This window comes from Chiloscyllium punctatum, chromosome 38, assembly GCF_047496795.1.
Source record: "Chiloscyllium punctatum isolate Juve2018m chromosome 38, sChiPun1.3, whole genome shotgun sequence".
Lineage (NCBI taxonomy): Eukaryota > Metazoa > Chordata > Chondrichthyes > Orectolobiformes > Hemiscylliidae > Chiloscyllium > Chiloscyllium punctatum.
In genome coordinates, this window is record NC_092776.1 from 51,036,230 (window position 1) to 51,052,589 (window position 16,360).

At 39.7% G+C, this 16,360-nt stretch overlaps 1 protein-coding gene across 1 annotated transcript in view; it reads right to left on the reverse strand.

Annotated features, from left to right (window-relative positions):
* pcdh15b (protocadherin-related 15b) overlaps window positions 1–16,360 on the reverse strand; it is a 1,519,471-nt gene that overhangs the window by 482,598 nt on the left and 1,020,513 nt on the right. The window contains exons 12-13 of the mRNA XM_072557866.1: window positions 9,440–9,559; window positions 5,134–5,244 (exon numbers count right to left, since the gene is read on the reverse strand). Coding sequence (XP_072413967.1) covers window positions 5,134–5,244; window positions 9,440–9,559 — 231 coding nt within the window. The remainder of the gene's footprint in view (window positions 1–5,133; window positions 5,245–9,439; window positions 9,560–16,360) is intronic.

Consider the following 16,360-nt stretch of genomic DNA (forward strand, 5'->3'; position numbering starts at 1 on the left):
GAAGGCCAAAATTGACCGCCAACCTCAGTCCAAAATCTGGATAAGATCTACAATTTTCCTTGGTCTCCACATTGACCCAGTAAACTGAAAATCATTAAAAAAAGGGGTTGGACTTCTGAATGTGATTCTAAGCAAAACATTCATTTCTGACACAGTCAGAAATGAAGATGCATCCAGTCTTCAACACTTTGCCTCTAACTCATCCAATATTTAATGGAACTTGGGAATGGGAGTTGACCATTCAGCCATCGAGCCTGTTCTGCCATTCAATAAGATCGTGGCTGATCTGCGGCCTATCTTCATCGATCTGTCAGAGGCCCATTACTCTTAATAAAAATAAATCTGCCTCAGATTTAAAACTAAGAAATAAGATTTAACATTCCACTGCCATTTGTGGAAGAGTGTGTCGGACATCTCCCACCGTTGGTGTGCAGATGTGCATCTTAACATCTCTCCTGAATAATCTGGCCCTACTTCTCGGATTGCTCCCTAGTCCTAGAATTCCTCGCCAGTGGAAATAATTTATCTATAACTTCTTTGTCATCCCCTGTTAATATCTTGGAATGCTCATCTCAATATTCAAAATTATCACATGACATTGCTTATCTTATTAATTTTAATTCTGAGAGCAAACAAAATATGTTGCAATATAGAAGAAAGAAAATTATTTTAGTTTGATTATCAAGACAACGATCTATATAATAGTAGATCCTGGAGAACACATTGGTCGACAGACTGATCCACTCTCAGCACCTACATCTAATAGACAGCAGGAGAAATGTTTGTTGGATTTTTAATTGCACGCCTAGAGACAGCAATTACAGCATATATTTCTTTTGGACAATCCTGAGCGTGTGAAGAATTCTGCTGACAGCTGATTGTCAGTCCGACTCTCAGTGTGGCACATTTCTGTGAACTTCATGATATGTATTATTAACATACAGAGTTCTGTTCCTTGTATACAGAAGAACATGTACAACATTGGGCCAGATTCAAGTTAACAAAATAGGCAATGCCCATTTGCTGGTTCATTTCTCAGGACAATTCCCCAACTAATCGGAACAATCCTATATGTTTTAAAATAATATTAAAGTAATAGTTAGTCACAACCAAATTACTAATTAAGTTAAGCAAAGTAGGATGAATCTTCCAAGCCATCCATTGTCTTTTTGTATGAAACTTTCATGTTGAATCATGCACAAGAGAGGTTTGACTGACATTTAAAGAACCAGAAACCCAATTCTGAGAGTGACACACATCAAGGAAAACGCCTTAATGAGGTCTAAGAAGGAGGAGCTAGTATGATAGTTGTTGCGTTAGTTTTAATTTTCCAAAATATGTTAGGTTCAGAGAAGATTCCTTTATAATTTAAAATAGTTATTGCAACTCCTTTACTCAAAAAGGGAGGAAGCAGAAAGCAAGAAACTGCAAACTAATTATCATCTAATTATCAGTTTATCATCTGTCAAAGGGAAAACGTGAGAAGCTATTCTTAGAATCAGGATAACTGGGCACTTAGATAAATTCCGGTAATCTGGCATTGCCAACCTGGTTTTGTCAGAGTTAAATCAACTAATTTGTTGGAGTTCTTTGAAGAAGTAACTTGAACTGAGGATAAAAGAGAACCAGTGGATGCATTGTACTTAGATTTTCAGAAGACACTTGATAAGGTGTCACATCAAAGGTTATTGTTTTGGGGAAACATATTGGTATGGATAGAAGATTGGCTGGTTAACAGGAAGCAGAATGTATCAGGTTGGCAGGATGTCATAAGTTGTCATCAGGGTCAGTGCTGGGGCCCCAACTCTTTACAATTTTGACAAGAGACTTGAATAAAGGAATCAAAGGTATGGTAGTTGAATTTACCAATGGTGCAAAGATAGGCAGGAAAGTGAGTTGTAAAGAGGACAAATGAAGCATACAAAAGAATGGAGACAGGTTAAATGAATGATGAAGGCCTTGCAAAGGGAGTATAATGTAGGAAAGGGTGAAATTCTCAACTATGGCAGAAAGGAAAAAATGCGTATTACTTAAATGTTGAGAGCTAGCAGAGACTTGATTTGAGAGTGATCTGAGTATCCTATTGCATGGAGCACATTTTGTTAGTGTGCACGTAGAATCAGGAAAGCTAACCTTATGTTTTATTGTGAGGGGTTTGACTGTCACTGTAGAGAGGTCATGCTTCAGTTACACAGGACATTGTTGAGACTGAATCTGCAGCAGTGTGCGTAGTATTGGTCACCAAACATACAGAAGGATGTTAACACATTGAAAGCACTTTAGACAAGGTTTACTTGATGACTGCCCGGAATGAGTGGACTGCTTTATGAGGAAAGGCTAGACAGACTGGCCTTGTCTCGTCTGGAGTTTAGAATAGTCAGAGCCGACTTAATTGAAATACAAAATCCTGAGGGGATACGACTGGGTGGAGTTAGAAAGGATGTTTCCTCTTGTGGAAGCATCTAGAATTAGAAGTCATTATTTAAAAGTAAGAGTCATCTATTTATGACAGAGATAAGGAAATAAATATTCTCTCAGAAGATTGAAAGTCTTTGAATTCCCTTCCTCAAAAGACAGGGGAGGCAGAATCTTTAAATACTTTTAAGGCAGAGATAAATAGATCCTTGATTATCAATGGCATGAAAGATTATCTGGGATGTGCAGGAATGTCAAGTTGAGGTTGAAAACAGATTATCCATGATATTATTGAATAAGCTCAAAGGAACAAGAGGCCTACTCTTATCTCGTGCTCATATGTTTGTATCACAGCAAAAGCCAAGAAATAGATACATTAGTTGTAATAAATCAAGAAGGTATTCTCTTCTCAAAGTGAGTAACTGAAAGAAACAATGATGTTTTTTCACAATATAGTTTGGTCTCTCCAGTCCAGGGAGCTCCTTTAGCAGTGAGGCTGAGCTGACATGAAACAATGTCTGTCATGATGAATACAGTCTGCTACCTCACCAAGAACATAACTTAGAAACCAGCCTTCGTGTATCCATAGTTAGGGCTGATAAGAAGGAGCATCATGACCAGCATACTTAGACAAACTGTCAAAAAGATGGTAAAAGCTATTTACACCAGAGATTTGGAATCTGTAGCTAGGTGTCTTTGCATCTAAGATGGCGCCATGAGTGGCATCCTGTAAACTTTCCACTGTACTCATTTGAGTATAGGTGACAATAAAGTTAATTCAATTCAAACCTTCCCTTTCATTAGATATAATTACATGATTATGGGTGAGCATAGTAGCTCAGTGGTTAGCACTGCTGACTCACACTGCCAGGGACTAGGTCTTGATTCCACCCTGGGATGACTGTCTGTGCAGAGTTTTCACATTCTCCCCATGTTTGCATCCGATTTCCTCCCACAGTCCAAAGATGTGCATGTTAGGTGGATTGGCCATGCTAAATTGCCAATAGTGTCCAGGGATGTGTAGCTTAGGTAGATCAGCCATGCAAAATACAGGGTTACAGGAGTGTGGTAGATCTGGGCGGGATGCTCTACAAAGGGTTGATGTGGACTCAATAGTCTGCTTCACACTGTCGGGATTCTATTCCAGTCAGTCATGTCATGCAGCAAGATATCAGAGTTGGGGATACAGGAGTTGGGAACTTCCCAATAAATGGAGAATTAAATGAATAAGTTACATTAAAAATAATTGACATGGGGTTTACCAGCTACTTTAAAAAATATAAAAAATGGCAGTTGTGAGTGGGAGTTTTAGACATACAAGGGAGGGTTCTTGAGGTGGATCCATTCTAGTTACTGCTTAACATTTCAGCCAACTTAAGAGGAAGACTTCATGGTCACAGAGTCTGAAATGATTGAATTGTTCAGCCTCATAATTCGTTCATCCAATCTGTAATCAGTAAACCTTCCAACCTATATTTACTCTGCCTACTCTGTTCATGTGACATTTAAAACTGACACTCTTTAATAAAAAACTGCCTTAAACTATCAGCAACATCTCAAACTCTCTGCTCGTTCTGTGATCTTTGTATTACAAAGACAAGATTTGATCAAAGAGGGACAATCTGAAAAGAGAGAACTGCTAAGAATGTTGGTTAACATGACCGTCAGGACAGAAAATTAGGTGATTAGTAGAGCTAATATGGTCAAGGAAACAGAGCAGAGTTTGGGGAATAGTGAGATAGGGACAGAAACAGTTCAGAGAAGCACATCGAGAGATAAAAGGGAACAAGAGAAAAATGAACTTGAGTTTTGGTCTAGGGAAAGGGACGTCTCAGAGAAAGATTGCAATAAAAACAGAAAGTGCTGCAGGAACTCTGCAAGTCTGGCAGCATCTATGGTGAAGGACACAATACACTCATATTGGGTCCAATATGAATCTTCTGCAGGACACTGTTTATTTCCGGTTTACAACATCTGCAATTTACTTTAAAAAGAGGGAGATAGATCTACCTGACTAGGGAAGTGAAAGAGGTTGTTAAAGCAAGTAATCGAATGTTCTCAATCTTCGTGACAAAGATTTTCATGAGCATTTCATGCTTCAGAAGGTCAGGAACACACCAATAATATTATGGAGAGTTATTATCTGTAAACATACCATTATTATCATTCCTATTTTGAAGCTGTGACTGTTTATAATTCAATGATGTCTTAAGGTAATAACAATGTCAAAACTTAGATGAATTATATACTTGAAACTCAATGTTATTTTCAGGAGACTTTTTAATAGAAATGAAAAATAAAATACTGACACAAAAATTTATGCTGTTCTAAAAAGTATATTTGAAATTTGTAGTCATGTCAACTGTATACATGAATTATATTTCAAAGCACAATCATTCTCAAATAAATGTGTCAGTTAAAATTGTTCCAGAAAAAATTTGTTTGCACTTTAAGAACTCCATCCACTGCTGTACTTATTTTCTGCCATCAGGAATTGCTTTATTTGGCATTACTTTTTAGTTACTTACAAAAGCATATTTTGTCAAAAGTGAATGTCTCTGAAACTATTAAGCAACAATTCAACATCAATTGTTGTTGTCAGACCAACTACACTTAAAAGTAATCTCACATGTCAGAATATCCCAATTTACTAAATAGCATGTAGTTGTTAAGGTGAATATATGCTGAATAATTGAAATTCTTCAAATTAATACTTACGTTGGCTTGAACAATGACATAGTAACGTGTTTTTTCTTCATAATTTAACCTTCTCCTTAAAACTACAGCTCCTGACAAGGTGAGCGGGATGTCAAATGTCTGACTGGATTCCTATGAACAAAAATGGTTCAACATTTTTAGTTTTCCTGGTTAAATATAATTCAGGGAACGAACAAAAGATTAGTTCAATGTAATTGGTAGAAAGAATAAAAGAGAAGCATATTATCTAAATGGTGAAAGATTGCAGAGCTCTAAAATACAGAGGCAATTGGGTGTTCTACTGCCTGAAATGCAAAAGCCTTGTTTGCAGGTACAGGAAAGCTAATAGAATGTTATCATTTATTGTTAAAAATTGCACATCACTAAGTTACAGTCCAATAGGTTTATTTGCAAGTACAAGCTTTCAGAGCACTCGGCCTTCATCAGGTAGTTGATGGGGCAGGATCACAGGACACAGAATTAATAGTAAAAGGTCAAAATGTCATGGAACTGATACGATGTATTGAACAAACCTAGATTGCCATTAAGTCTTTAATCACTTAGAATGGGGATTCAGGTTTCAATTGATTAATATGTAAAGCCACAAAACTTCTTTCAAGTCATAGTCCAGAGGCAACTTAAGGTTTTATCAGTATAAGAAAAAAGTGACATCTCAGTTTAGACAATACATTAAAGGTGTGAGGTTAGAGTATGTCTGTATCACAACCTTGAGTCACACTGGTTCTATTTTCAAAGTAGGAATTTATAAAAGACCACATGGAATGTGGTATAGTGGCTCAGTGGTTTACTGTAGGAAGTTTATGAAGATAACTGACTGCCTACAGATTGTGTACTTTTTGAACAAAATAGAATGAATCTGCAAATGCAAATTCACCCCATGGACGTGTGTGTGTGTATGTGTGTGTGTGTGTTCAACCAGGATCTTGGGTTCATGTCACACTCCAGGTGACCCCACTACACTATACATGCTCACACATACACGCACACTCTTACACATGATCATACTCACAAAGAGCCTCTCTCATACACGTACTCTCTCTCTTTCTCTCTTTCACATACACATACATACACTCTCACGTGCCACCCTCTCACAGGCACACACACACACAAAACATGCAGGCACACACACATATAAGTCCACTGGGTGAATTTTCATTTGCAGGTACAAATTTATTCAAAAGCACAGGCAGTCCCCCATGTGACATTTTAAGAACAAAGTAAATATATTTGGAAGCAGTTCAGAGTAGACATACCAGACTAAAACGTTATGAAGAAAGCTTGAGTTTAGAAGAGTAACAGGTGATTATTGAAACAAAAGATCCTGAAAGGTCTTGAGAAAGTAGAAGTGGAGGATCAAGAAATAGGTGTCATTGTTTAAAAATCAAGAGTGGCCTATTTAAAACCAAAATGAGGCACTTTTTTTCTCACAGAGGGTTGTGAGAGTTGGAGAGTATTTTCCTGAACAGGTGATAGAAGCAGAGTTCTTGGATTTTTTTTTAAGGCAGAGGATAGACATATTCTTGGTAAGCATGGGGAAGATAAATTGTTGGGATAGGTGCAAATGAGGATTTAAGGTTATAATCAAATCTGCCATTGTCTCTTTGAATGGCAGAGTAAGCCCAAGAGGCTAAATGCTTTCCTTCTACTCCTTGTTCATATGTCTATATTTTACTTGAACCTTTTGCAAAATATAATTCTCTCTCTTCATAGCATAGGAAAACAGAAGTTTTTTTTCTATTATCATTCAATTAGATATTAGGTAACTGTAAATACAACATGCTATCAACATAGTATCAAGAGTAACTTTTTCATAAACTATTGCATAGATTAACTGCCTGGTCAGCAACCTCCCAAATGGAATACAGACATTTACTACAATTAACTAATTTAAAATATTGCTTAAAACATCAAGTTATATTTAAGATCAAGGTACTGAACATGTTACATCATAATGATTGAGTTCTTTACTTAATTTGGGATGAACTGCAGCCAGATTTAAAATTATATTAAAAATTGTGCATCTTTATTAGTGATTAAAATGAATGCAAGCAACAAAATTCCAAAAGCAGGAATTGCTTTATTTAGCATAAACAACTGCCATATTTTATTCTGTTATGCTGGTTCTTTGGTAAGAATATCATTCACTGGGTTAATAAAAGAAAGAACTGCAAATCCTGGAGACCTGAAACACAGAAAATGTTGGAGACATTCAGCAAGTCTGGCAGCATCTGTCGAGAGAATGCACAATTAATGTTTCAAGAGTCTGTAAAACGGTCACTGGACTCAAAATATTAACTCTGTTTTATTCCACAAATGCTGCCAGACCTGTTGAGTTGCTCGATCAATTTCTGTTGTTGTGTGTATCATTTATTGGGGTTGCATTGAAAGGAAAATCATACCATCATAAGATTTAAAAACAAAAACTGAAGGGCTGATGAAAAGCTTTTGAAGATAAACACTGGGATTTTCTTGGTCTTTCACATGGGTGTCTACTGTAATTTCAAATCAGATCTACAGACTCCATTTTTATGCTTCCTCGCTGTGTTCGTTGCTATGTTATTGCAGGCAAACTGGGAAAGTCTCGAGATGAAGGTCATCAAATGCGGGTGTTTTTTTTTTGGATCTCTACTTCAGATTCTCTTTGTAGCTAGGAACTATTTTGGAATATGATCCTTGCAGACTTCACTGAACCTTACAGCAAAAAAAGAGTGACTATTTCATACATCATGCCTATACCACTTCTTTGAATAGCTTATCCAATTAGTGTGAGTTCTCCATTCATTTCTCAAAGGCCTGCTATGTTTCACTTTTCAAAGATACATCAAATTCACTTTGAAAAGTGACTATTGAATCTGTTCTACCCAGTTATCAAATATCTAAGATTATAAGAATTTTCTGGGTTAAAAGAAGGTCTCTTCTTTTCTGTTTTGGCTCTTTTGCCAATTGTTATAAACCTCCATTGGCCCTCCTACCAGTGGAAATCATTTTTCTCCATTTACTTCATTAAAACTATTTATAACTTTAAATACCTCTATCAAATTCTCCCTCAACTTTTTAGTAGGCTAGGGAGAACAATCCCAGTCCCTCCTCTTTTCACACAATTGAAGTCAGCAACCTCAAAGTTTACCATTTAGACACACTGCAGCAACTCACCAGTGCTTCGCTAGCAGCACCTCCTAAACCTGTGAGCCCTCTTTGTGGAGGAACAAGTGTGGCAGATGTATGGCAATACCACCCCTGCAGGTTTCCCTCAAAAGGCAAGAGGAGACTGTCCTGATAAGGAACTATATTGCTATTCCTTCACCGTCACTGGGTCAAAAACTTGCCTCAGCACTACCATCTCTAGAGCAATTTAGATTGGGCAATAAATGTCTGATATTTTGATGTTGACATACTATGAACATGTAAAAATAAGCCTCCTGCATATTTTTTCTAATTTCTATTCTTCCTATGGTCTTGCCTGGAACTAGACACCAATATATCAACTGATGCCTAAGCTATGACTTATAAAGATTTACAGTTATTGTAGAATTGTATCTGTGATTGTAACCTTCATAATTAGCCTGCATTTCTTCTCGTCTTTTTATTCCAGAGTGTATGACCAAGAGCATCATCCCATTAATCATTTTACACAGCCATGTGTGAATTGCAACTCAATTGTGTCAACCTGTGTGTCATGGATTCAAACTCTAAAGTAGTCTCTTTACAGTATACCTTAAAGGGAGCATTGTCACTGACCCCACCAGAATATGTGGGAGCAGCAAGAAAGCCTATTCAATTGCACGGTGCCAATGTGACCCTGTGGCAGTAGGACAGCACCCAGTGATCTGAGTTACCCTTGCCATGGAAAGCCCTAGATTGTGGATATTTGAGGTTGGTGGTAGAAATGTTAGTGAACATCTCGGTTGGAAAAGCCAATATCCTGTTTTGTTTATCCTGACCTCTGCCTCAGACTGTGGAACATGGATCTGCCCTGGACCCATCTCACCCACCTGATGCATAGGAGGCCAGAATGACTCAAGTCAATCAGTAGAAGAAAATGTACACAGGTTTCTGTAAAGTTGAGGAAACAGCAACTTGTCATGTGAGAAGACCCTGCCCTCAAATCTACCTCATCTGCATTAACATCTTAATTGATGGGTATAGATTCTGCCTTTTTAAAAACCCACTGGAAACTCTAATTTGTGTCCAGAATGCATGGAAATTTGTCCCCAATGTGATGTTGCTCAACTTATAATCAGATATCTAACTTCAGCTGCTACTGTTATTTGTGGAGAAAAGAAATACAATGCAATTTGACACCTACAGGATCATTTGGATTATATTGAATAACATATTCAATCTGCCCATTAGGACCATCATCTATGTCAGTTGCTCCATTTCTTCCCGAGAAGCCAGTAAAGATCGTCGTCCCAACTGGCGTTAACTAGAAATAAAGGAAAGGAACAAAAAACATTGCAACATTAACATTCACATTAACATGAAATGTATTGTGTAAAACACTTTCTGATAAAACAAAATATGAACAGAGAAGAACATTGTGAGGCAAGAACACGCTTAGCAGATTTTTTTTCTCTTTTGTCGATAAATAATTCAGTCAAGTGATATTTATGGTACCCAGTCTACCATGGCTTTAAGTCACTTAACTTACACAATCTTCCATTCTTCATCTGTTTAGCTTTGCAACCAGGCTATAGCATTCTCTTCCTGGGAATTCTGGAAACCACAAAGGAGAAAGTGCTTTCTACTGCCAACACCTTTGTGCCTCTGGTACTTAAGTACAGCTGCACGCTGCTTCAAATCTCAAATCTCGATGATCAAGACATGGCAGAGAGAGAAGGTAGATTCACTTTCGACTTTGTAGATAGGTACCTGGAGATTTTGGTGGATGGCTATCCAATTTCCAAACAATCATTACAGGAGACTACATGCCAGACTCAACCAGCCTGATCATGAATTATACACTGTTCCAGTGCTGTTTTCCAGTAAAAAGGAACACCCAGTAGTGTAGAGGTAAAGTCAATCATCTCTGTGGTCTACAAGGCTAAGTGCTACCATCCTCTCTCTACTACCTCTCCCTCACAGGGCCAGCACTCACTCTAACTTTGTCACTGGACCACTTTCTGACGAAGGCTCATGGGCTACAACTCTCACTATTACATGCATCATGTCCATGCAACGCCTCTCTCACAATTCCTGATCAGGCCTACATGTGACTCCACACCCACAGCAACATGGTTGACTCTTCGCAACTAGGTATGGACAACAGTGACTTCCACAACCCATGAAAAATTGTATATCATTTTCCCAAACTCCTAGACTTCCTACATTGAGTATTCCTGCTCACTCACTCACTGGGATCACCTCACCACTTATCTGGACATGTGTCAATAAGTCACTCTTTCTGACATTTCCATTTGTTTAAACTCTCCTTCTGTCTCAGTGCAGGAAAATTGCTCAATATTTGAGAAGTCTGTGTGGCCCAAGGAGTGTGGTGGGATGGGGTGTTGGGATGTTGCAGGGAGTATAAGGGTGGACATCAGGATCTCCACTCCTAGCAAGGATAATATAGTCAATCCAGCAGGAAAAGAGCATGGCATGTAAATGGTTGACAGCAAGACCTTAATGGGTAACCAAATCAAAAGGTTTCACTGTGTTTTGTTGTTCATTCTTTACCACCAGAATTAACTAATTCTTAATGTGCACAAGTTTTTATGCATCTTCTACAAATAATTCCATATCATCTCTTTTGCAGCATTAGTGGCACGCAGCAAACTTTCACCAGGGAGAGGCCTATACTTTTGTCCCTCAGCTCCACCTATGGGGAGGAAACTAGTGAAACCTCAGAGGATGGGCTGAAAGCCTTCACCTGCACCCTCCACCAATTTAGACTTGTCGCTCAGTGGTTATTCTTTCTAGATTACACATGGGAGTACAACCTTAGAAGCACATTCCTGGCTCCTTTACAGCTGGTTGAAGAAGAAACGCCTGAGGTCATTGGCACTCAACTGCACCAGTCCGGCTGAGGGAAAGTAGTGAATACCTGCCGGTAGCCTGATTTTTTTTAAACAGCAGTCACATGCATAGCGCATCAGGGATATTTGTCAAAGGTAATTTGTAAATTGGATCAAAGGATAGAGAAGTCCACCAAATTTATCAGTATTGTGTTTATTGTGGCAAGTGTGTGACTGGCTGCCTCTGTAAACAGCCATGGAGATCCAGGTCCAACACTCTCAGTGTCCACCAAAAATGCACAAAAGCTTCACTCCATCTTTTTAACCACTGGTGCTCAGCAGCAATGACAAGGAGAAAGGGGGAACAAACTATCTCAAATTTACTCCAAGTGTCCTTTCCTCTCAAAGGGACCTCATGGTGCCAACAGAGGCATGGGTGACACACAGGCTACTTCAAGCTTCTTCTCAGAGCACTCCAGAAGTTCCCGTCCCTTGATTGTGATCCCAAAGCCTGCAGCAGTATAATCTGAGAAGGTGAACCTGTATCTGGGAACAGTACCAATTTCTTCAATTTATTTTCATAACTGAAGTTTCTCATCCCTGGACCTATTCTTGTAAATCATTTCTATATTCTCTCCAATGTATTCACCTCCCTCCATAACTGCCACCTATAACTGTACACAATACTCCAGGTAAGGTCTATCAAATGTTCTATACAAGTTTCTTGCTTTTGTATTCTATGCCCGTATTAATAAAGTTGAGGCTACTGCATGCTTTTCTTCTTCTTCATCTGTTCTGCACCTTCAGTAACCCTGTGCACATGTACACCCAGGTTGCTCTGCTCCTATACCCCCTTGAGAGATACGCCTTCTTTTTATCTTGTCTTTCAATGTTCTTCCTACCAAAATATATCACCTTGCACTTTTCTGCATTGAAGCTCATCTGCCACTATTCACTCAATCCATCCATTTGTGTGTCTTATTGAAATTCTACACTGTCCGCTTCACAGTACAAATCTTCTCAATTTCATGTCATCAGAAAGCTTTGAAATTCTTTCGACACACTAAAATCTAAATCATTAATATAATGTAATAAGGCAAGATACTGATACTGACGCCTTGTGAAGTCCATTACAAACCTTTCTCTGGCCCAAAAAATATCCATTGATCATTAATCTATATTTCCTATTACTCAAACAATCCACGTTGCTACTGACCTTTTCATTCCACAACCTGTAACTTTCCTCACAAATCTGTTGTGCGGCACTGTATCAAGTGCCTTTTAAAACTCACGTATGCATCAACAGTATTACCCTACACCAAGTGGGTTAACTAGGAGAACACAGTTGTCTTTCCTGGGTTTCTCTACATTCGGTACACCTTCCACATTGTGGCTTTATGTGAAGTGTGAACAGTGTTGTATCTTTATTTTCAGTCAGTCTGAGATTGGCATTAGCCAGGAAGAGATATACTTCCTCTCTCAGCAGCTACTCCTATATGGCACAAGGACCTTAGAAAAAGGCAGGAACCTGAGAGATCTCTATTATCTAGGATTCATGGCAGATCCCAGGATATCTGATGCAGACCATTAGAATGTGGCATTGAAGGTGATACATAATTTTGACATTGAATTGATGCAGTTTTGTTAGTAAACACTGCAGCTTGATAAGAGTGAACTCTCAAAGTAATGTGGGTACAGTCTATATTGCCCTGCACTTGGTAGACAATGGTGCATATTGTCACTGTCCAAGCTGCTTGACACTCCTAGTCATGGAGGAATGATAGAAAGAGCTGTGCTCTAAAGAAAACATTCTGCTTGCATAGATAAGTCAAAAATTGGAAGATGATATACAGGTCCACAGTTTCTCCTTGAAACAAGCCGCTGGCACAAACAATCAGCTCTGACCTTGCTTGACCCTCAGAAGGGATGGTCACCCAGTTCTGAGTGCAAGACCTCCTTGAGCAGATGACGGTTCAAAATGATCGGGAGTAACATTTTTAATTGACTCCTGCATTATCTTGAAGGAAATGACAGTGTTGCCCACAGAGAGGAGGTCTCACCCTTCTCCACAGTCTCCTTGGTGGATCTTCCCCTGCATATTCTCCCTCTGAAGGTAGTGTGAAAGCTGTTGGAGACTGTTACCTTTGCTTGTGAAGTTGTAATTGGTCTGGCCTACATGTGACTCCAGAATCTCAGCAATGTGGTCGACTCTTAATTATCCTCTGGGCATTTAGGGATAAACAATAAATGCTGATTGAGCCAATGATGCCCCCATCCCATGACTGAATTAAGAAAGAACTGCTGTTTTATTCTATTTTGTCTTTGGAGCAGCATTAAGTTGACAGTGGTGTCAACTTAAGTTTAGCAATGGTGTTCACCATTTGAGGTCAGTGAGAATATGAGAAAGACAGTCAACTACTGAAGGAATTGATGAGCTCTCACATCCATCACAAAGAAGCCTCATGTTATGCCCTCACATGGTGCAGCATGGAAGCTTCACAAGGTGGTCACAGTCACGTCTCCACAAGGAGATCTGAGGTACATGACCTTATCTTAATGTACATTACTCAAGGAAAGTTTTTGTGCTACATTTGAAGTGGAATTTTGCCATTTAGTCACCATGAAGTTCCCTCTCACCAGTTGGCATCATGATACCTTCATGGTAAAAGACTTGCTTCCACAAAACAGACACTGTCATTGCATACACACATTCCAATGTGTGCGTCTGGCAGCTGGGAAGGATTGGTCTCTAGTGTTTATTATTTAATGCGGCTGTGAAATGAAAATTTTTTGTCCTCATTACAGTTGCTTAGCAGACATGACAATGAGTCAATTGATGCACATAATGTAATGGTCTTGATTGATTGAGGTCACCATTTCAAACTGCTGCTTTGGACAATGAATGAATTTGCATTCCTATGAAATGCAAATTGAAGCCATGTCACTGACATTACCAAATCAGTGATTACTGCAACTACTACTAGCAGGACCGCAAAGTCCAAAAGTTTTACTCCATTCTTGAAGGACAACATTACTGCACACACTCTGCTTGTGTTGGTGGCCATTTTGTGTAGATATTGCTCAGTTTGCTTTCAATCCAACATGCTAGGTTTAAATCTTTCCAGTGAATGACTTTCAGGCTTTGCTTGTGATGAATAAAGTCCACGAGCCCCGGACCCTAACCCTTCATGTTCCCATAAACATCATGATCGTTCAGCCTACGTCCTTTCTGTTGAGCTCCTTTATGCAATTATTACTCTTATTACCTTACCTCAGAGGCAAGAGCTTTGAAAATTCCCATGCCTTTGGTGATCCTAAGCCTCACTCTCATCACATAGAGGTCAGAGTTACCATAACCTGTTTTAATCTCTCCCTCCCCTGTCCCCTCCATTTAAATTAAGGTCCCAGCCTACTTGCCCACTTTCACTGCTACCATTCTTTAAGTGAACCAGTAAAATGAAGCCCATCCCCAAATTTGAGTTGTCTACTTTCCTTAGGATGCCATGCATTGTTTCCTGAACATTACTGACCAAACCCCTGTGACTGACCATAGACTATATTTTGGACTGACCTGGTAGGACAGTTTTGACTGACCACCCAAACGTTGATCTAATCTCACAGCTCCATGAACTGAATCTGACTGTAAACCCTGGATTGCTTGCACTTGGTCAGCATGACTGACCATGGCTCGATTCCAGTATTGCAAGGAGATGGATTCCTAGATTTGGTTGAACAAGTGCCTGATGAATCCTGGCCAACCCCCTGAACTGGAATAGGTCTAGCTCCTGAACTGACTGGAGCAGTGCCTCCTTGACTGACCATAGTTCCCCTTCACCCCATTAAAAATTAATCCCTTTTGACATTCACACATGGCCTTTGCTTGAAGTGCATATAATGTGTTTGCAGCCTGAGCTGTTCTACATGCTGCGATGTTGAAATAGCACAATAACATGCGCATTCCTATCTGATGGATAGATTACCTGTTCAGTGCTCCCCAGTGTCACAAGCTGCCTCTGAGCTAAAAATTATACAGGCCACAGAGCCTTCAACTGAGCACTCAAGAACCTGTGCACACAGAAAGCATTGCAAACCACACAGATGCTGTAAGTCAGTGCTGGGGAATGCACTAAGCAAACAATGTGAAGTAAACTGATGCTGGCAACCTCAGAAGAAAGTACTGAAGCGAATAAGCACTAAGCTAAAGGTATAGAAGAAACGTGTCTATGTGAGTGCAACAGCATCCAGTATAGATGCACATCTAATCTTGGACACAAACCAACTGGGCTGAAGAATGCAAGGCATATATGTTCACGAGCTCAAAGGTAACATGTTGAGGGGGTGCCTGAGTTGCTCCAAGAACAGGCATAAAGTAATTATGAGGCAGCTGGTTTGCTGATTCAGAGATAAAAAAAAACTGCACATGCTGGAATCCAAAGTAGACAGGCGTGAGGCTGGAAGAACACAGCAAGCCAGGCAGCATCAGGAAGTACAGACGTTGACAGTTTGGGTGTAACCCTTCTTCAGGACTGGGTGTGCGTGTGGAGGGATAGTTGCAGATAAAGGGAGTGGCAGGGGCAGGGTGGTGAAGTGGGGATAGGTGAAGACAGGTGGAGGGTACGACCTGGTTGGTCAATGGGAGGAATGAATCCGTTTGATGGCAGGCAGCAGTGGAAGGGAGGAGGGGGGGCTGGGAAGGGCGTTGGGGGATGGGGAGCCCGGAGGACTCAACATTGAGTTCTCCAATTTCAAATAACTTCCCTCCCAACTTCACCACCACTCCATCAGGGCTAGCTGTGTCTCACAGACTTGATTGAGTTTCTTGAGTAAGTGATAAAGATGATTGAGGAGGGCAGGGTGGTGGATGTTCTCTGTATGGACTTCAACATGACCTTTGACAAGCTCCCTCATGGCAGGCTGATACAGAAGGTGAAGTTACATTAGATCCATGGTAGGCCTGGTAATATGGATACAGAACAGGCTCTGTCAGAGAAAACAAAGAGTAGTGGTGGAAAGGTGTTTTTCCTGACTGGAGATCTATGACAAGAGGTCATAGAGTCATAAAATCAATTCTGGGACCCCTGTTGTTCATAATATACATCTGTAAATGATTTAGAGGAGCATGCAGGTGGTCTGATTAGTAAGTTTGCTTGGTCTGTGTGTGTGACCAAGTCCTAAACTACGAAAGCAACTACCCCAATACACACAAAAGAAGTTGCATCAAGACACTGTTCAAAAGGGCCACAACACACTGCAGTACACCAGAACTGCAAAAA